The following is a 20,584-nucleotide window of genomic DNA, read 5'->3' on the forward strand; positions in this document are numbered from 1 at the left end:
GCAGGCAGATTTGTTTCCACTGAGCCACCAGGGAAGCTGAATAAGCAACTTGTACTTTTAAATACATAGTATCTTTGAGTTTTGGGGTTAGGGGATTGTCTCTCATTCTGTGTCTTTAAGTCATTCGAAGACATTTTTAAGAGTTTTTAAAAAATCTATGGCCAGATTGACTGTCTTCCTTATTTCCATAAAAAGCAGGGAGTGTGTTTATAAAATCTTCCCTGCTATTGTTTCTTCCTCCCTCCCACGCATCCGCAAATAGTTGCTTTTAAAAAACTCTTTTATGAAGTCCCATTTTAGGCAGTACTTTGACAAGGTTAAATGCTTTGACTCAGGAGTCGAATAAGGCAGGTTTGAGTCTTCAGCCATCTCCTAGCTCTGTGACCTTTACCTTTCTGTGTCTCAGCCTCTTCTGAAAATGAAGAAAAGGACAGGACCTATCTGTGGAACGTAAGATGCCTGGCGTATCAGAAGCCTCATCACTTGCCCCCATGGGATCTGGGCTGTGGCTATAGCGGGCCACTTTGCTCACATTCTGGCTGGATCCCACCTCCAGCATCACTAAGCCTCTTGGTTTTGCTGCATCGAGAGCTTTTCCAAAGTGGGACAATTGGGAAGCTCACATGGTTAACACAACCAACGAGGGACAGGAGTCCGTGCATAAATGTCTCATTTCCGAATTCAGAGAAATAATTTGAGGTGTGGTCTCCATGGATCCCAGAGGGTGCACACGAGGGGTGAGTCTCAGCTGCTCAGAGTGTTAACCAGCTCAACAAATACTCCTTGTATTGATTTCTGTCCCCTGTCATCCCTCTGGCCTCACTCCCTCCCTGCTTCCTGGGATCACCTCCCATGAAACCGCCTGGTCTGCGTCCTCGTCTCAAGCTCTGCTGTTGGGGGGAATCCCAACTAAGAAAACTCTCAGTAAGTGTCTACTTGTGGTTTTTATGGAAAAGCGTTTCTATTCTCAGGAAGACTAATTTTGGAACTCAAATTCAAGATGAATGTTGAGACATTTTTTGCCCTCATTTGATAGTTTATTTAAATCTAGAAACATACAAACTGATAAACATTGCCTCATTTGGTTACACATTTAGTAAACTCTGTGACATCAGATTGTTCCCCCCAGTACTGGAAGCTGGGTGGCTTCTATATTTCTCTTCCTTTTCTGCCACTTCTCACTATTGCCTTGGGGAGGAGCTGGGCACCTGGGGCGATGTGAGGGACACTCAGGAGACTCAGGGTGTTTATCCCAACAGTCAGCTCTCTGTACTGGTGTGTGCTGCCTGAATGTCAGCCCTGCTCCTCAAGATTAGCAGTAGGTTCTCCAGAGTGCTTTGCCCCAGCCTTTTTTGATCCCGGATACTGGCACTGGCAGGACAACTGAGCCGGAGGAAGATTCTAGCCAGTGACCAGAGAACATTTTTTTTTTCCTTCAGGGCAAAGCCAACTGGCCCACAACAGTATCAGCCTCCACTTTGGCTTCATTGGCCCCATGCTGAGAGAGCTGAGCCAACTGGCCTGTGCAGACAGCTTCTAGCATTACCACGACCTGATCTTTCCCCCTTGGAAATTTTCATTGTAATTACTCTGGTGTTTCACCACTCTCAGGCTCTTGGCTATGTGGCACGGAGCTGAACCTTGTAGGTGGGTAGGCACACCTCTTTGGATGGGCTCATGTGGGTAAAAGTCCTCCAGCTGTGTGCTCCGTCACTCAGGAGTGTTTGACTCTTTGGCACCCCATGGACTTCAGTAGGCTTTCTTGTCCTTCACTGTCTCCTGGAGTTTGCTCAAATTCATGTCCATTAAGTCGGTGATACTATCTAACCATCCCATCCTCTGCCTCCCACTTCTCCTTTTGCCTTCACTGGTTCTCTTTTAAATTCAATCCCTTCCTGGTTTGGCCACAAGGGCATAGGCATTGCCAAGGTGATTTTATTATGTGTATCTTGGAATATATTGCCGTTTGTGTATGTAGTTCTATTTTCTGGAATTATGACTTCTGGTAGAATTGGGGTTGATTTCTGGCTATCTATTGTTTTTCCAGCTGAAATGTTTTATTCCTTCACTGTGCCATTTCGTGAGGCTGAGTGAGGACACTCGTCCTGCTCTGGGAAGGTCATTTTAGAGGGTGTTACTGCTCTCAGCTTTTCCTCTTGCCCAGCTGGCCATTGTGAGATATGAGGCCAGAGGCGGATCACAGCTCTGACGGTCACTGATTGTAGCACTGCGGACTTATGGCTTGATTCTCTGAGCCTCTATTTCCTCACCTGTAAGGTGTAAATAAAGATAAGACAAAAGAGATCATGTGAATCAAAGTAGGAGGTGATCTAAGGTATTTGTTGAATTAGTAAATGTCAAAGTAACTTCTTGCCAGAGTTCCCAGCCTTAGGGAGAGCATGGTCTGATGGGGGAAATGACATATTAATGGTCAACTAAGATACAGGCTCATAAGTCCTACCAACAAGGAAAATACAAAGTGTTAAAAGAATACATGGGGATGAGGCTTAACTCAGTTTTGAGGGCTCATGGAGTGCTTCTTGGAGGAAGTGTAGGAAGATTTAGAGTTATTAGTGGTAATGTTAGTTATGATTAGTCAAGTGCTTACTATGTGCTAGGTAGTAAGCTGAGCACAACCTCATTTAAGTGTCATAATTGTATCCATCTCATGGGGTCTTATCTCCCTTCTCCAGTTGAAGAAACCAGCTCAGAAAGGTTAAGTAACTTGCCCAAGGACACACAGCTAAAGTGGCATGTTCAGGCTTTGAAGCTAAGTTTGATCCTAGAACCCTTGCTTTTAACCAGAGCACCTCTGTTCGTGCATGACCCAGCTTGAAACTGACCATTTGTGACTTCCTATTGTGCACAGGATAAAGACTACACTTCTTAACATGCCCCAGATCTCTTGCCCACTCCTCTGGTCTCGCCCTTATGCCCCTCTCTGCCCTCAACCCCCATGACAGCCCCAGTAGCAGCTCATGAAAGATATATTCAGCTGAGAAGTCTGAGCTTGTCCTGTGGGGAATAGGGAGCCATGGAAGTTTTAAGCAGATTGAATGGCAGCAAAACAAAACCCGAGAAGGCCAGTCAGAAGAAGGCTGAAGCAACTCAGGTTGAGGTGCAGGGGATCTGAATGAAGGGAGTGGCAGGAGGGTAGGAGAAGGGTGAGTTGTATTCAAGAGGCATTAAGTAGGTAGAATTTACAAATCTCAGCGACTGACATTGTTGGGGAAAAGTGAGTGAGAAACCCAGCCTTATCCCCAGATTTATGGCTTGAATAACAAGGTAAAGGTGCCAGCTTGTCTTAAAGACCAATGCCTAACAGAAGCAAACAATACCTGTAATTCTACCGTGTTTTCATTACTTGCAGGTAGAAGGGTCCTGCTGCTGCTAAGTCACTTCAGTTGTGTCCGACTCTGTGCGACCCCATAGATGGCAGCCCACCAGGCTCCCCCGTCCCTGGGATTCTCCAGGCAAGAATACCGGAGTGGGTTGCCATTTCCTTCTCCAGTGCATGAAAGTGAAAAGTGAAAGTGAAGTAGCTCAGTCGTGTCCCACTCTTAGCGACCCCATGGACTGCAGCCCACCAGGCTCCTCCATCCATGGGATTTTCCAGGCAAGAGTGAAAAAAAAAAAAAAATTCCCTTTCTTGTCCCTTTCATTCCTTCTCTTCCACTCTGGAGGTGGGAATTCACTGAAAGATGCACACACAAAAAATCCCTCTTCTCTACACCCCTGCCATCCAGAACTGAACTGCAAACCCACACGGCATCAGCTCCAGATCAGGCAATCAGTGCCCCAAAATTAAGCTTTTAAACATTAAAATCAATCAAGCCCAAAGAATCTAACTTCAAGAGGTGTTTAAGAGAAGTAGGCTGAGGTGAACAGAGAAAAACAACGTAAATTATTAAAGCAGAGTTTTCATGGTGCAGGAGGAATGTTCCAATAATGTCAGTTTAAAAATGTAAATCTACTTACCTTCCAGATGATTTTTTTTTTCTCAGTACTTGTGTTAAAGCACTGCTTGCCTGTTTGTCTATGAAAGAGTCTGTTACTTAGGGAAGGAGATCATGGAAGCATTGTCTCCCATTTATCACTGAGTGAATATCTCCTATCACTTTTGGCTTGTTAGTTAATTACTGTATAAATTTCCCTACTGAAATCTTACTTCAGGAAATCTTACTTTTCAGAACCCAAGCGCCAAATGTTCATAATGTTTAAAAAGACGCTTCCTTTCTTCTCTATTCATTTCCCTCCCTTCCTTCTTTTGGACCCTGTGGTGCATTTGTAATATTGAAATAATGACATTAAAATCACTTTTATCTCATTGACTTGGATGACCAGAATATAAGGTTAAGAAGGGTTGGGAACAAAATTATTTAGATGAAGAAACTGGGAGAAAAAAAGTTTCTCTCAAGTCAGTGATCTTCAAGTGAACTTACATTTAACAATGATGCCAGGAAAGCAGACATGTCGTGTGGTCATTCATCAGATAAAACATCTATTATCAGTTACCTTGAAAAGAAATATGTTGTGAGCCCCAAATGCAAGCTACATGTGAAATTTTAAAATTTCCACATTAAAGTAGTAAGATACCAGTGGAGTTAATTTGAATATTATTTTATATAAACCTATACATCTAAATCCCTTATGTCAACCTATGGTCAGTGTAAATATTATTGAGATCTTTTACATTCTCTTTTGTACTGAACCTGAAATTCAGTTTGGCTTTTTACTTAGCTCCTATCACAATAGCCACATTTCAAGTGCTCAGTATATCTATTTGGGGCTACAAGCAGTTAAAGGCTACCATATTGCACACCACAGGTCTATTGTATATAATTCAATGACAGTTTTCCCTCTCAAACTGATAGACCAAGAATAGATTTATACATTTAATAAATCTACCTTTTCCCCCCTTTCCAATTGAGAAAGAAAAAAAAAAAAGTCTGTGATGAAAGCTGGCAACAAGGCCCAGTTAATAAATTTCAGGTTAAATTCTTTTTCATATAATTGTTCATTGGTTCCAGGCCTGATCACAAATGAAAAATAACTCTTTTAAGGATGTAGACAACTTCATTCAAGGGGCAGTAAAACTGAGACATTAAAATAAATAACAAGCTGCATGTTTTTTCTAAATGAGGGGTAAAATTTTCATCCTTTCAGATGGTACAAATTTTTCATTTATAAATGTCAGAAGATCTCTCTTCCTCAAGCTAGTGACTTTATTAAACATGAATTACAAGAACTGTGCTGGTTCCCAGCAGTATTTCTCTGTAGATTAGTCTGACAATTTAAAAATATATCTATACATTTGGCAGCTCTGGGATGACTTTAATTTCTAGCTGGGAGAACTCTCATACTCAGCATTTTTGGGAGTGTGGAAACTACTATAATTAGACACATCTAGAAAAGTTTTCTGGGAGTTGAATTGTATTGCATAATAAATCAAGTTCCATTTGATGTGTTGAGCATTTCTACCTGTCTAGCCCCAAACCCAGTGAGCACATTACCTTTCAAGCTGCTCACACCTTCTAAGTTTTATGAATAAGATGTTGTTTTGCTATAGAAGGCAGCAAGGCTCAGAATGGTATTGTGGGAATCCTTTGGAATCAAAAGGATCTGGCTTCAAATCTTGGTTTACTTTGTGGGTTATTTTGGGCCAGTCACTTCTGCACCTCAGATTTCCCCATCTGTGCAAAAGGCATCATAACATTCAACTCAGAGATTGCTGTGAAGATAGATGTGATCATAAATATACAATGTTTGATGCAGACACTTGGTTAATGACAATTCTCTCCTACTGCCTTCCTCAGGCTAATGGGTAAGTGAGATTCAATAATGCTGAATGTTCACAGACTCAGTGTTTACAGTAAGGCTTTTGTATTAGTTATCTGTTGGTCTATAACCGATTATCTCAAAATTTAGTGCCTTAAAACAACAAGCATATAATCTTCCAGTTATCCTGGGTCAGGAATCTGGGCACAATTAGCTGGGTTCCTCTGTTTAAGGTCTCTCATGAAGTTGTAGCCAAGCAGTCAGCTAGGGTTGGATCTCATCTGAAGGCTTGACTGAGGGGAAGATTTGCCTCCAAGTTCAGTCATGTGGTTATTGGCGGGATTCAGTTGTTGGTGGGTTCATTGGATTGAGGGTCTTAGTACCTTACTAGCTGTCGCTAGAAGCCTTTATACTTCCTTGCCAATTGAATCTTTCCATAGTACAGTTTGGAAATTGGCAACTGGTGAGGGAGACAGGGAGAGAGAGAGAAAGAAACAGGAGCCTGAGTGTTGGTATGATCTAGGTGGCCCTAGTGGTAAAGAACCCACCTGCTGATGCAGGAGATGTAAGAGATGTGGGTTTGATCCCTGGGTCAGGAAGATATCTTGGAGAAGGGCATGGCAACCCCCTCCAGTATTCTTGCCTGGAGAATCCCATGGACAGAGGAGACTGGAGGACTATACTTCATAGGGCCACCAAGAGTCAGACATGACTGAGTGACTGAGCACAGTTTTGGAATACTTTGGCTGTATTCTCTTTGTTAGAACTGAGTCACTAGGTCCAGCAACATTCAAGGGAGGGAATGACGTAAAAGTGTGAATTCCAGGAAGTAAGATCATTGAGGGCCATCTCAGAGGTTGCCTACTGCAGACATTCGAAGTTTTAACCTTCATGTTTCCTGGTATTACTTACCCCTCAAATGTAGGCCCTCAGCAAGTAATGCAAATAAGGGCTGAACAAATGAAGACTGTGAGTCAGAAACTGCTGAATGCCTCACATAGCCCTTATGATAAAGGACACTGTATTACATGTCAATTTGATGTCTGTCTGTCTCCCCAGTTAGACTGTGAGCTCTGTGAGTACAAGGAAAGGTGTGTTCACAGCAGCAAACCAGAGTCCAGAACAGTGTTTGACACAGTTCTCTCTAAACAACTGTCAAATAAGTGAGGGAATCAGTGAGTCCTCCTGCTTCATGCAACAACCCCAGGAGGTGGGTAAAACTGTTACGCCCACTGCACAGGAAAATGGCACTCAGAGTAATTTGACTCTGAAAGACAGAGAAAGTGACTTTCTCAGCCTCACGGAGCTGGTAAGTGGGGGGACCGAGGGGCCCAGGTGTGTCACGCTGCTCCAAAGCCCTTGTGGAGTAGTTTACTTGACTGACGCGTCATGATAGTCGTGGTATGGGGGAGACAGCTCGCGTGGGCATACATTTCGGGAAGAGCGCAGTCATCTTCTTCCACCAGGCAGCCTCTCAGCCGGCAGATTCCAGCATCCACTCCGTGTGGAGGGGAACGAGCCTTCTGTGACTGTATCCTCAAGCGAATTTCTGTTTTCTTTACATCCCAGAAGGAACAAAAAGCAGATGAATGACAGGGAGAGCATACAGCAGGAAGGATGGCGCCCATGTGAAACTGTGAGCCAAGGAAATAACTAAGGGAGGAAGGGAGCAAGGCCATCTACCTTGATTTTTATGAAGCGAATGTCTACTAGTTTCCGGTAAGCATTTTGTAAGTAGTTTCTCTCTGTCTCTCTGGTGTCCCGCGGCTCTTCCTCTGCTTGTTAGTTCTACTCACATCTTTACTCTTCCTGGAGTTAAAACCTTTTTTTAAAGTCTGAATGTGGCCTAGGTGCTTTGGAAAAAAGGTGATGATAATGACAGTAATTTCAGAATAAACCATGATAACAATAAAACAAACATTTGAGTGCTTACTAAGCAGCCGTCAAAATTCAAAGTGTTTTCCAATTATGCAGTCATTTATAAGGTCCTATAGAATCATTGAGCCAATCCCCTGGATGGCTTTAAAGGCAGAAGTACTAGTTATCTACTGCTAAATAATCACCTGGAAGTCAGTGGTTTAAAACAACAATTCATACTTATTATCTCTGATAGTTTCTGTAGATCAGGAATTTGGGAGTGGCTGGGTGGTTCCAGCTCAGGATTTCTTGCAATAGCCGGTCAGATATTGGTCCAGGCACAGTCATCTGAGGGCTTGATTGAGACTTAAGGTTCTGCTGCCAAGATGGTTCAGTCCAAGTTGGCAGGAAGCTCAGTCCCTCTCCCTGTGGGCTTATCCACAGGACTTCTTGAGTGTCCTCCCAACACAGTGGCTGACTTCATCCAGAGCAAGGGATCGGAGGGAGCAAGGAAGAAAGTGCTATGTCCTTTGTGATCCAGCCTTCAAGGGTACCCTCTGCCACTTCCACAATATCTACTGGTCACACGAGTCAGCCAGGCCAATGTGGAAGGGATTATGGGGGGGGGGATTATTGGGGGGGGACTACAGAAAGCACAAATACCAAAAGCCAAGGATCTCTGAGTGCCATCGTGGAGACTGGCTACCACAGCAGCTGCCTTGTAGTGTGAACCGTAACCACAAGCACACCAGCATCTACTTTTTCTTGAGCAATTATTATGGGCAAGGTACTGTGCAGAAGACTTCACATAGCTCACTGAATCCTGACAGCAACCCTAAGATCTAGGGTGTCTTATTATTCCCATTTTACAGATAAGGTAACTAAAGCTCAGAGAGTCTAATCATTTGCCCAAAGTCACAGACTAGGAAGAGAACTGGAGCACAGGTAAGAAGAAGCTTATTCACTGGAAGGAATGATGCTGAAGCTGAAGCTTCAATACTCTGGCCACCTGATGCGAAGAGCCAATTCACTGGAAGAGACCTTGATGCTGGGAAAGATTGAGGGGAAGAGGAGAAGGGGATGACAGAGAATGAGATGGTTGGATGGCATCATTGACTCAATGCACATGAGTTTGAGCAAACTTCAGGAGATAGTGAAGGACAGAGAAGCCTGGCAAATTGCAGCTCATGGGATCACCAAGAGTCAAACATGACTTAGCGACTGAACAATGAAGAAGAAGCTGAGCTCAAGTCTAGTTTGTGCTATTTTCATGTGTGATGTGGCTGGAGCTGCTGTGAGGAGTTGATGAGAAAAAGCATGAGAACTATAGATCATTCTACCAAAGACCACAGTGAGACAAAACTCTTTCTTCCCTTCTTTAACAATGTGAAGCCATGTTTGAAGCACACATCCAAGCTCAGAGTGTCTCATTTTTGGTAAATAAGAGCCATGAAGCACTCTGATTTTTATTTTTATGAAATCAACTGAAAAAAAAGACTTGGGATTGGCTCCCTGAGATCTGAACAATTAGCAGTGGATCCTATTACATTTTCCGGAAGCTGAGGGTCCTGTGCTTTTGACAGAATTCCAAAGAACTGGCAGAAAAGGCAGAGGAACCAGAGATCAAATTGCCAACATCCATTGGATCATAGAAAAAGCAAGAGAGTTCCAGAAAAACATCTACTTCTGCTTTATTAACTACAACAAAGCCTTTGACTGTGTGGATCACAACAAACTGTGGAAAATTCTTCAAGAGATGGGAACCAGACCACCTTATGTGCCTCTTGAGACACATATGTCTGCAGGTTAAGACACAATCGTATGCAGGTTAAGAAGCAACAGTTAGAACTAGACATGGAACAACGAACTGGTTCCAAACAGGGAAAGGAGTACATCAAGGCTGTATATTGTCACCCTGCTTATTTAATTTATATGCAGAGTACATCAGACTGCTTTCAAATAGGAAAAGGAGTAGTCAAGGCTGTATCTTGTCACCCTGCTTATTTAACTTATATGTGGAGTACATCATGAGAAACGCTGGGCTGGATGAAGCACAAGTTGGAATCAAGATTGCCGGGAGAAATATCAATAACCTCAGATATGCAGATGACACCACCATTATGACAGAAAGTGAAGAGGAACTAAAAAGCCTCTTGATGAAAGTGAAAGAGGAGAGTGAAAAAGTTGGCTTAAAGCTCAACATTCAGAAAATGAAGATCATGGCATCTGGTCCTATCGCTTCATGAGAAATAGATGGGGAAACAGTGGAAACAGTGTCAGACTTTATTTTTGGGGGCTCCAAAATCACTGCAGATGGTGATTGCAGCCATGAAATTAAAAGACACTTACTCCTTGGAAGGAAAGTTATGACCAACCTAGATAGCATATTGCAAAGCAGAGACATTACTTTGCCAACAAAGGTCCATCTAGTCAAGGCTATGGTTTTTCCAGTAGTCATGTATGGATGTGAGAGTTGGACCATGAAGAAAGCTGAGCGCTTAAGAATTGATGCTTTTGAACTGTGGTGTTGGAGAAGACTCTTGAGAGTCCCTTGGACTGCAAGGAGATCCAACCAGTCCATTCTGAAGGAGATCAGCCCCGGGATTTCTTTGGAAGGAATGATGCTAAAGCTGAAACTCCAGTACTTTGGCCACCTCATGCAAAGAGTTGACTCATTGGAAAAGACTCTGATGCTGGGAGGGATTAGGGGCAGGAGGAGAAGGGGACGACAGAGGATGAGATGGCTGGATGGCATCACTGACTTGATGGACGTGAGTCTGAGTGAACTCTGGGAGTTGGTGATGGACAGGGAGGCCTGGTGTGCTGCAATTCATGGGGTCGCAAAGAGTCGGACACGACTGAGCGACTGAACTGAACTGAACTGTACATCATGTGAAATGCTGGGCTGGATGAAGCATAAGCTGGAATCAAGGTTGCCAGAGAAATATCAATAACCTCAGATATGCAGATGACACCACCCTTGTGGCAGAAAGCAAAGAGGAATTGAAGAGCCTCTTGATAAAAGTGAAAGAGGAGAGTGAAAAAGCTGGTTTGAAACTCAACATTCAAAAAACTAAGATCATGGCATCCAGTCCCATCACTTCATGGCAAATAGATGGGCAAACAGTGACGGACTTTATTTTGGGGGGCTCCAAAATCATTGCAGATGGTGACTGCAGCCGTGAAATTAAAAGACATTTGCTCCTTGGAAGAAAAGCCATGACCAATCTAGACAGCATATTAAAAAGCAGAGACATTACTTTGCCGACAAAGGTATGTCTTGTCAAAGCTATGGTTTTTCGAGTAGTCATGTATGTATGTAAGAGTTGGACCATAAAGAAAGCTGAGTGCCGAAGAACTGATGCTTTTGAACTGTGGTGTTGGAGAAGACTCTTGAGAGTCCCTTGGACTGCAAGGAGATCCAACCAGTCCATTCTAAAGGAGATCAGTCCTGAATATTCATTGGAAAGACTGATGCTGAAGCTGAAACTCCAACACTTTGGCCACTTGATGCGAAAAACGGACTCATTTGAAAAGACCCTGATACTGGAAAAGATTGAAGGTGGGAGGAGAGGGGGACGACAGAGGATGAGATGGTTAGATGGCATCACTGACTCGATGGAAATGAGTTTGAGCAAGCTCTGGGAGTTGGTGAAGGACAGGGAAGCCTGGCATGCTCCAGTCCATGGGGGTCACAAAGAGTTGGACACGACTGAATAACTGAATTGAACTAAACAGCTTAAACGGTGGGGAGGCTGAGAGTGTTTCAATAGAAGTATAAAAACAACATGGAATGTAAAGAGGGCTTTACATAGTTGGAATGGTCTCAAGGACATTAATATATTTAAAAGAAATGTGTGTGCGTGTGTGTGTGGAGGGGGCAGGGGGAGAGGGGAGAGAGAGAAATTGAGACAGAGACAGAGAGGCAGGAAGTAAACCAGGCACTTACAGAGTTGAAGCTCAAGTGCCCAGAGGAACACAGGGAAATAAGAAAGATGGTACTGGGTCAGGTCCATTCCTCCTTCCATATTTCTAATATTTGGAGGCAAATGAACAGCTGTAGGAGAAATTATTTGCCTTCTTCTGTATCATTATCAGAGGTCAGAGGCTTCATTCCAACACACTTCCTGGGAAAATGTATGTACTCATACACACTTGAAATTTGCATAAAACATTGGGGGTTTTAAAATTCTCTGAAGCCCATGAGATGAGCACCCTAGTCCTTGTGGACCCCAGAAGAAAACCCCCAGAGGCTAAATGTTTTGGAGAATTTGTTTGTGTTTTCCATATTTAACAAAGTACTTTGTAATATGGAACTTGCTCAACTTGCCTATATGGCATCACATTTTCTCATTACCTTGAACCATTGTTGTTATTTTTAAAATTTTGACCTGATCCACTTTAACCTTTATATTTCCAGCCTAGAGCAGATAATTAAAATGCAAAGACACTGAATCTCAGTATGTTCTGTGGTTTCTCCCGTTCATCTCAAATCTAATGTGGGTATCCCATCCACAACTTCTCTTACCTAGCAGTTCCGGCACCCATGCCCTCCCAGCTCCTTCAAACAGGTATGGTTTATACACATTAAAATGCACTTGCTTTAGGTGTGGGTTTTAGGGATGTAGTTCTCTAAGTTTTCACAAACGCATAAAGTTATGTATGTCTTGTATACAACAATAGCCACCACCACTGCTGCTAAGTCACTTCAGTCGTGTCCGACTCTGTGCGACCCCAGAGACGGCAGCCCACCAGGCTCCCCTGTCCCTGGGATTCTCCAGGCAAGAACACCAGAGTGGGTTGCCATTTCCTTCTCCAGTGCATGAAAGTGAAAAGTGAAAGTGAAGTTGCTCAGTCGTGTCCGACTCTTAGCAACCCCATGGACTGCAGCCTTCCAGGCTCCTCCATCCATGGGATTTTCCAGGCAAGAGTACTGGAGTGGGGTGCCATTGCCACCACCACTACCATAATCAAATTGAGAACAGTCTCACTGCTCCACAATGTTCCCTTGTGACCCTTTGCACTGGTCCTTCCCCAGGCCAGATCCTGGTGTCTGCTGAGCTGATTTTGGTCCCTATGGCTTTGCTTCCCTCCCTGTCCTCATCCCTCATGTCTTATAAATGGAGTCATACAGAATGCCCCCTTGGAGCCTGGATTCTTTCTCCTAGCACACTTCTGAGATTCATTCATGTTGAGCCACTTGTGACTTTGTCGGTAAAGAACCTGCCTGCAGTACAGGAGACCCGGGGTTCAATCCCTGAGTCAGGAAGATCCCCTGGAGCAGGAAATGGCAACTCACTTCAGTATTCCTGCCTGGAGAACTGTTTGGACAGAGAACCGTATAGCCTGGAGGGCTACAATCCACTGGGTCCCAAGAGTTGGACACGACTGAGTGACTAAAGCAGCAGCACCTGTTGCTTCATTAAGTGACAGGGCACAATTTCTTTATCCATTTCTCAGTTAATGGATATTTCCAGTTTGGGGTGATGACTTGCATTTTTTCTTGCTTTTTTTTTCTGGAGAAGGAAGGGGCTGGACAGTGGACACCGAAAGCGTCATTGATTCTTCCTCCGTCTAAATCCTCTGGCAATTGTCACCAGTGCTGTCTTGGAGCCCCAACTGCACTGGAGCAGCTGTTCTTTTTGTATTTGGGCTTCTACTTTCACATTTACTTTCCTTTTCTGCAAACTGGGGCCCCAAAGTCCCTTGGTCTAGGCAGACAAGATCCAGAGGAAATAAAGCACAGGCTAAAGCTGTGTGCCTACTCCACTTGTGGTTCACCATCAGTTTCCAAATCACCTGAAAGCTTCTTAGAAAAGCAGAATCGCAGGCCCCACCCAATACTTACTGAGTCCGAGTCCAGGTGCGTCGGATGCATTTGAAAAGTTTGAGAAGCACTCCTCGTATTCCATATTGCTACTAAAAATAATACATACATACATACATATATATATATTTTTTCTTTCTCATAACATTTGGCCAATTCTTTCAACTTCTTTCCTTCCCTGGAGTAAACTCATTCTGTAGTTAGTTCTGTAAAGAATTCAAGTTTGGGACTTGAGGAGGTTGTGAGCGCTGCATCCTCGAAGGATGGAGGAACAGAAGTGGGAGGAAAAAGAGAAAGAGAAGGCGAGGACCGGGCCTGGACTGTTACATCCTCGCAGCCAGAGGGGGTTGATGGCGAGCGGCCGCCAGGGCCGGACCCTCCGTGGCCCCCTTGGCGACCTCTCTGAGCCTGGACAACCGGGGCAGGACGCGGGCGGCGCGCGGCCCGGATGCTCACGAAAACTTCGCAGAGAGGGGCCAGGCCGGCCAGGCTGAGAGGGCGGGGAGGGCGGGAGGCGGGACCGCGGGGGCGGGGCCGGCGCCGCGAGGGGCGGGGTCGTCGCCGAGGCCGCGGGGGCAGCGACGGCGCCGGGCAGCGGGAGCGGCGGCCGCGCCATGTGGCTGCTGGGGCCGCTGTGCCTGCTGCTGAGCAGCGCCGCGGGTGAGTCGGGGGGCGTCCGGAGAACTTTCTGAGGGGCGCGGGGCGCGGCGGCGGGGCTGCGATCGTGCCCCCTCCCCTTGCCCGGGCTGCGTCTCCCGGCGCGGGTGTGCACAGAGGGCGGACCCCGGCGCCGGGCTGGCCGGGACCCCGGCGAGGGGCCGCGGCGGGGTGCGCGCCGTCCTATTGTGTGGGCGTGCGCGCCGGCTTGTGCTGTGTGGTGTATGCACGGGCGGGGCTTTGTGTGCAGTCCGGCTCTGGGGAGCCCGGCAGCTGCCCCGATTGGGCGTAGCTGGAGAGTTCGTGTGTGTGTGTGTGTGTGTGTGTGTGTGTGTGTTGTGTGTTGTGTAGAAGAAAGGAAGAAGGGTGGGGAGAGGAGAGAACGCTTCCCTGATCCCAGCATCCCAGACGCGGGGTGCTGGGTGCTGCGATAGCCTCCCCAGGGCCCCTTTGGGTCTTGTGTGCACCCCCGTGCGTCAGTTTCCTACCTGGTCCGCCGGGCGGGTGGTATCGCCCTTCCCATCCATTCCTCCCTGGGACTGTTTGGTTTAAGCAAAGGGAGATGAAGCAGGGCCGGACCTGGGAATTATTCATCTTTCCCACTGCTTCTGGGAGCAGGACATTTATTTAAATCATCTGATCACCCCCACTCGCCTTACGGTGGACGCCCTGTCCGGCAAGATGCCCTGGGAGAGGGCACGGGGTTCATCTGCCACCCTTTGAACCTGGCATCGCCTTTAGCGTGTGCACCCTGAGGTCTTCAGGAGCAGCGTGACGTTCTCTGGAACTTTTCTGCTGATGTGGGCACGCTCCAGATTCCAGCCCGGAGCTGTTCCCCTGCCCCTGCCCTCTGGTCACAGCTGTCAGCTGCCCCCTCCAAGGGTCGGCAGGCCCTTGACCCCCCCATAGTTATTTCTGGGCAGCTGGTGCACGGGAAAGTAGATGGCAGGGCAGCGTGAACTTTCTGAAGTTGGTGCCATCTACATGTCTAATTCATGCTCGATTCTCCCACATACTTCTAGCTACTTGAGGTGGAAGTATCTTTGGGGGTGTATTTGTTGGGGAAGTTGAGCCTCACTTAATTCCAGGCTTCCCCCTCCCTGCCAGATGTGCACTAGGAAAGACAAACCCTCCTCCTTGTTTGGAGTCCCTGGTCCTGGCCATCCTGAGAATCCACTGGGTAGCCTTCCCCCACTCTAAGACCTATGACATCATCCCCACTCCTCTGAGACTCCCGCTTAGATGTCTGTGGGTTTTCTGCGGCTTCCAGGGAGGGTGGAATGCTGGTGGCTGCTGTGGATTTTTAACCAGGTGTGGGTCAGAGTGTCCTGTTTGTCCTGAACTACTCAGCCACCCCAGGGAGAGGGTTTCCAGGGGGCGTTGGCAGTCACAGGTAGGGACGAGTGATTATTTGGAGGCTGTTAGAACTGGGAGGTTTCCTGGACATCTCAGACACAAAGACCTGCCTAGATTCATGCTTTCTATTTGTATTGACCTGGTGTGTCCCCTGATAAAACCCAAGTAGGACAGTCCAGAAGCCAGGTCTTGTGCATGTCCTCAGGGAACTGCCTGAGGCCCAGTAGAAACTGTTATTTATTGCATCTCCCAGTTAGTACTGGGTGGCTTTCGTTGAGTCTTCATCACTGTAAAAATAGCTGTACAGTTAATTTTGTCTTTCTCTGGTCAGCACTGGTTAATATGTGTGTACGTGTAAAATAGGGCTAAAGTAAGTAGAATAGTCAGAGTGGGTTTGAGCAAACTCCAGGAGATAGTGAAGGACAGGGAAATCTGGTGTGCTACAATCCATGGGGTTCAAAGAGTTGGACACGACTGAACAACAGTCATAGTGGGGAGGGAAGGATGGGGGGTGGTAGTTACAAAACACCTAGCTGTCCCAACTGGTGGTTTTCTGTTACCCGTGTTTCTTGGGCTTGAGTGGTTTTGACTCACCTTTACAGTGAGTTGCTAGTTTAGAAACCTCTAGGCAGGTTGAAGTGTGTGCATTTTTCCTGTTATATTAAGTATCACCCTTCTAGCAGGGATTTCACTTTGCCCTAACTTGTCACCAGAGAACAGGGCCGGTCACGTCTCCTGAAGCCTGCATGGTAGGTCATTTCATAGTGGGCCAAAGACCCTGTCCTTCTGTCCCATATCCTCCACCTCCATGCTCTTTTGGGAAGTTGATCGAACAAGAAAGATGATAAATGCCAGTGCTTTGGCACTTTGGATTTCTTTCTCCCTTTGATAGTCTGTGAAGAAACTCGGGGTCAGAGCGGAGCCCTACTCTGAGTTTCAGGTCTTTGTAGGACTGGAAGGACACTGACATTTCAACAGCAATCTGGAGGCCTCTATTTTTCAGGAATCTTCTCAGACACCTTTGCATGCATGTGTATATTTTTTCCTTCCTTTGTTTTTACTGTTTGTGTTAGGGAAGTGAAGCATCGATTTCGACCATTATTATTTTTTAATGTATCCGGTGAGAAAGGCTCAGGCTGTTTGAGGTCCAGCTTTCCTTGCCGAGGTGGGCTCAGTGGGTTTAAATGCATGGATGCTGAAGGATGTCTAATGGTGGGCAGGCCTTGTGGGGGTTAGACGGTTCACCTCCTTATTGGTTGACCTTTTAGGAACTCCCTGACCTTTTCTACCTGTCCGTGAAAAGGCTTGATTTCCCCCGTGTGTAACCAGGAGTGTGGGTGTTGACCTTTTCTTTTGGAGCGATCTGCTTAGTGATGTGAGCAGGTGGGTTTTATTATTATTATTATTTTTAAACGAACTGAGTGGCTTTGTGCAGCCTAGGCCCGTCGATGAGGCTGTGTGCGGCAAGTACAAATAAACACACCTTGTTGCTTTTCGTCTTCAAAGAGACGGATGAAGGCTCCCTGCTGGGGTGCGAGGTGTTTTTTCCTGACAGTCCACTTCGGCCTTTACCTTTGTGATAAGTGACAGAGAGGCGCAGGATGTGAGCCAGGAGCAGAGGGAGGGCCTCCAAGACTGGTCTAGGTGTCTCGTTGCCAAGGTCACCAGAAGAACTTGAAAGTGGGTTTGTATCGTCTTCTTTGTGAAAGGGTTTAGAGAACTGGGAATTAGGAGAGTTTCTAATCAAATAATCTACGAAAGTCATGGCCTTTTCCACCTTCCCCTTTTTCACGGGAAAGGAGAGAATAGGGAACCCAGTATCTATGGACCCTCATCTCCTACGTGTGAGATGCTTTGCTCGCCCTTGAAACACGTGATTCCGTTGAGTTTTTCCAACGATATTGTGTGACAGGAAGTCATTTTGTGGTCCGTGAAAGATTATCCGTACCCAGGGTGCCAGATTCTGACTCGAGTTTCTCTCCAGGCCCCCAGTCTGGGCTTTCCGCCCTATTTCCGGGCATCCTTCCACGCCTTTCCCCCTACGTGCTTTTGTGAATTAACAATCCATGAGTTTGTTTCCATAAACAGCCCCCTTCCCAAATCTGTTCACTTTGCAGTCACAGCAGTTGGTATTTGTGGTAAATACATAAAAATAAATCCCAGGCCTTGAGTAAAGATAGAACTTTCAAAATAGCGCCCATATTTTTGCTCTGTGCATGGGAGAGGCATGTCTGGCAGGAGATACCACTGGACATGGTTCCATTTCTTGACCCGAGGTGTAGTTACATGGGGGTTTGTTTTCATTCATTAAATTCTATATTTACCTTTCCCCCCTTTTCTTACATGTTTATGGTATTTTACAGTTAAAAAATGGAAGACAAGTCAGAGGGATGGAACTGGTTTTAGCTATGAGAGAGCCCTGGGGGAAAATCTGTTTTTGGTTGTGGAGTTATCTTGTTTGTTCTTTTTCCCTCTTTCTCTCTTTGGAATATTTTGGAAATGCATGGGCCGTCCTAACTGTGCAGCTATTTTTGCCTCAGCATCTACCTAACAACTGGGGAGGTTTTTAAACATGGCTGCTCCTGTGTGTGTGTTGCTTTTATTGTAATTGTTGTGAAAGAATCTACCTTTTGGGTCTTAAGAGTGCCCTTAAAACGTCTGCTGGGAGAAGAGCCAGGTACTCTGAGGATACAGGATTTGCCTGTCATATGCATTTGATGTTTGATATTGCTCACAGGTTAAGTAAACTTTTGGTGGCTTAGCTGGTAAAGCGTCCTACTGCCATGCAGGAGACCCGGGTTTGACCCCTGGGTTGGGAAGATCCCCTGGAGAAGGGAATGGCTACCCACTTCAGTTCTTGCCTGGAGAATCCCATGGATAGAGGAACCTGGTGGGCTACAGACCATGGGGTTGCAAAGAGTTGGACACAACTGAGCAACTAAGCGCACACACACACACACACACACACACACACAGGACAAGTAGACTTGTGTGACAGGATAACTGCCCGGTCAGAGGGATGGCAAATGTCTATTTCAGATAGGATGGTTAGGGTTTCGGAGATGGCTGCAGGGCTGGGGTTTATGGGGAAGCATCTCTCAGCCTGGCGCTGTTGGCGTTGGGACTGGAGGGCTCCTTGTTGTGGGGGGCTGTCCTTTGTATTGTAGCTTGTTTACAGCACCGCTGGTCTTTGGTGCCAGAAGCAGCCTCCTTCTCCCTGCCCCCCTGAGTTGTGACAACCAACAATGTCTCCAGCCGTTCCCACATTTCCCTTGAGAATCAGCCCAGCTTGAGCACCCCAGTTGCGAACCCTGGGTCTGGTGTGAGCATTCCCCACCTTGCCATACATCTGGAGCATTCTTACTGCTCATCCAGAAGCGTCTCCCAGATACAGCGATTCAGAGAGGTTTTCTCCTCCCACGGGTCTCTTCATCATCAGGTTTCTGCTTTCTGTTTCTGCAACCCCACAAGTTCAATGTGAAAATAGGTTTTATCTAGAAATAGCCTCAGCCCTGACCTTTCGCTCCTGCTTCTTGCTCTTGTGTGATAGTGAAAGCAAGTGAAGCTGGAGATTGTGGATTTCATTCCCCTGGGAGAGATAGGCTGAGGAAGCAAGTAAAAGGCAGGTGGTGGGTGACACCAGAGCCACTTGGTTCCCTGAAGACCTTTTAAACTTGGGAGGTTCACTATCCCTGTGAGCTGGAGGAGAAGCGCCCTGAAAGTTTGCCTTGGGAGCTGCGTGTTGAAATCTCACCCTGGAAGTCCCCCTGCCTCCACCCCACAGAGCGGTCATTGTTTCTCTCGGTTCCCCTTCCCTCCCCATGGTTCCTTCCCCCTTCCCATCAAAAGCTTTTACAACTGGAGTTCCTTCTCTAGGTGGGCGGAGGGGATCGTCTATACTAGCAGCCTGTGAGCTTTGGAGAAATTTGCGTCTTGTACTTTCTTCTCTGAAGTCCTTTGAAAGTTAAGCTCTGTGTCACTTAGTAACTCTTGTATTCCTTTAAGACACTGCCTCCCAGCTGTCCGGTTCCTTTGTTCAGTGGTGGCCAGCCAGCCTTGAGTTTTTAGCTTCCTCCTCTCTTCAGAAGACCAGCATCGATGTGCAGTGTCTGCTGCTGTCTTCTTCTGTGTGTGAGTTCGCAGGGAGAAAGGAGCTACCAAGAGAGCAGCGCTGGGTTTGGAGGGAGAGAAGTGTCCCTTATCATCCATCAGACACAGGAGCCTCAAATCACACCCTCTCCCCAAAGGCTTCTTCAGGTGGGAGCCCTGGCTTCCTGAGCCTGTGAGTCTTGTTTTCTTCCCTTTTGTCTCTGGGTAACTTCTTGAAGCTTTATAGTATGTCCCCTACATGGGAATGGGTTCCATTCCAAGAGGGTATTTGTAAGTCCAGTTTGTTCATAAGTGCAACGAAGTTAGCCTATGTACCCAACTAACAGAATCAGCTATGTAATACTGTTCTGTAATACGTTTATAATACTTTGCACACAAATAATACATAAAAAACAAACACACAAAAAATAAACATTTTAAATCTTACAATACAATGCCTTGAAAGGTGTAGTGTTACTTGCTCAGTCCTGTCCAACTCTTTATGACCCCGTGGATTGTAGCCCTCCAGGCTCCTCTCTCCGTGGAATTCTCCAGGCAAGAATACTGGAGTGGGTAGCTAATCCCATCTCCAGGAGATCTTCCTGACCCATACAGGGGCTGACATCAAATGGAGAGGCACGAAGAGTTACTGACTGGAGGAGGGAGGCAGGGGGGAGATGGTAGAGCTGAAGGATTGTCAGCAATAGGAGACGGAGAGCAAGCTGCAATTTCACTCACAACTGACATTGATGGCACAAGTCCTGGTTCCTTGTTGGAACCAGGTGCACATTTGCATCTTTGAAAGTTTGCAACTTGAAGGTTCGTGTGTAGGGACTTCCTGTCTTTGACTGTTCTCTAGTGCAGTACTGGCTCTGTGCTCTAGGGCGGGCAGAGCTGTGTAGAACTTGTTCTTGGCCCTTGAAGACTTGAATGATCCAGTGATGGAAATGGGGTTGTTTACCTCTGTCATGAGCTGGGAAGCGCAGAGGCACTCCTCCAGCAAGTGGGGTTTTGGAGGCG

General features: G+C 46.3%; 1 protein-coding gene and 1 long non-coding RNA gene across 7 annotated transcripts in view; one reads left to right on the plus strand and one right to left on the minus strand.

The window, feature by feature from the left end:
* Positions 1-1,015: 1,015 nt before the first annotated feature.
* Positions 1,016-14,720, minus strand: LOC147358427 (uncharacterized). 2 transcript variants are annotated; one of them, XR_015142257.1, is made up of 5 exons: positions 14,608-14,720; positions 13,484-13,554; positions 5,514-5,693; positions 4,443-4,515; positions 1,016-2,270 (listed from the first exon to the last, which is right to left on the minus strand). It is a non-coding gene; the product is annotated as an uncharacterized LOC147358427 (long non-coding RNA). The 2 variants fall into 2 exon arrangements; XR_015142258.1 differs by lacking the exon at positions 5,514-5,693.
* Positions 14,026-20,584, plus strand: part of LDLRAD3 (low density lipoprotein receptor class A domain containing 3) — a 274,030-nt gene continuing 267,471 nt past the window's right edge. For all 5 annotated transcript variants that reach the window (XM_086341148.1, XM_086341150.1, XM_086341151.1 and 2 more), the window contains exon 1: positions 14,026-14,122. In XM_086341148.1, coding sequence (XP_086197274.1) covers positions 14,077-14,122 — 46 coding nt within the window. In that variant the 5' untranslated portion in view covers positions 14,026-14,076. The remainder of the gene's footprint in view (positions 14,123-20,584) is intronic.

This window comes from Bos grunniens, chromosome 15, assembly GCF_055505025.1.
Source record: "Bos grunniens cultivar Pamir isolate PY7600 chromosome 15, Bosgru_T2T1.0, whole genome shotgun sequence".
Lineage (NCBI taxonomy): Eukaryota > Metazoa > Chordata > Mammalia > Artiodactyla > Bovidae > Bos > Bos grunniens.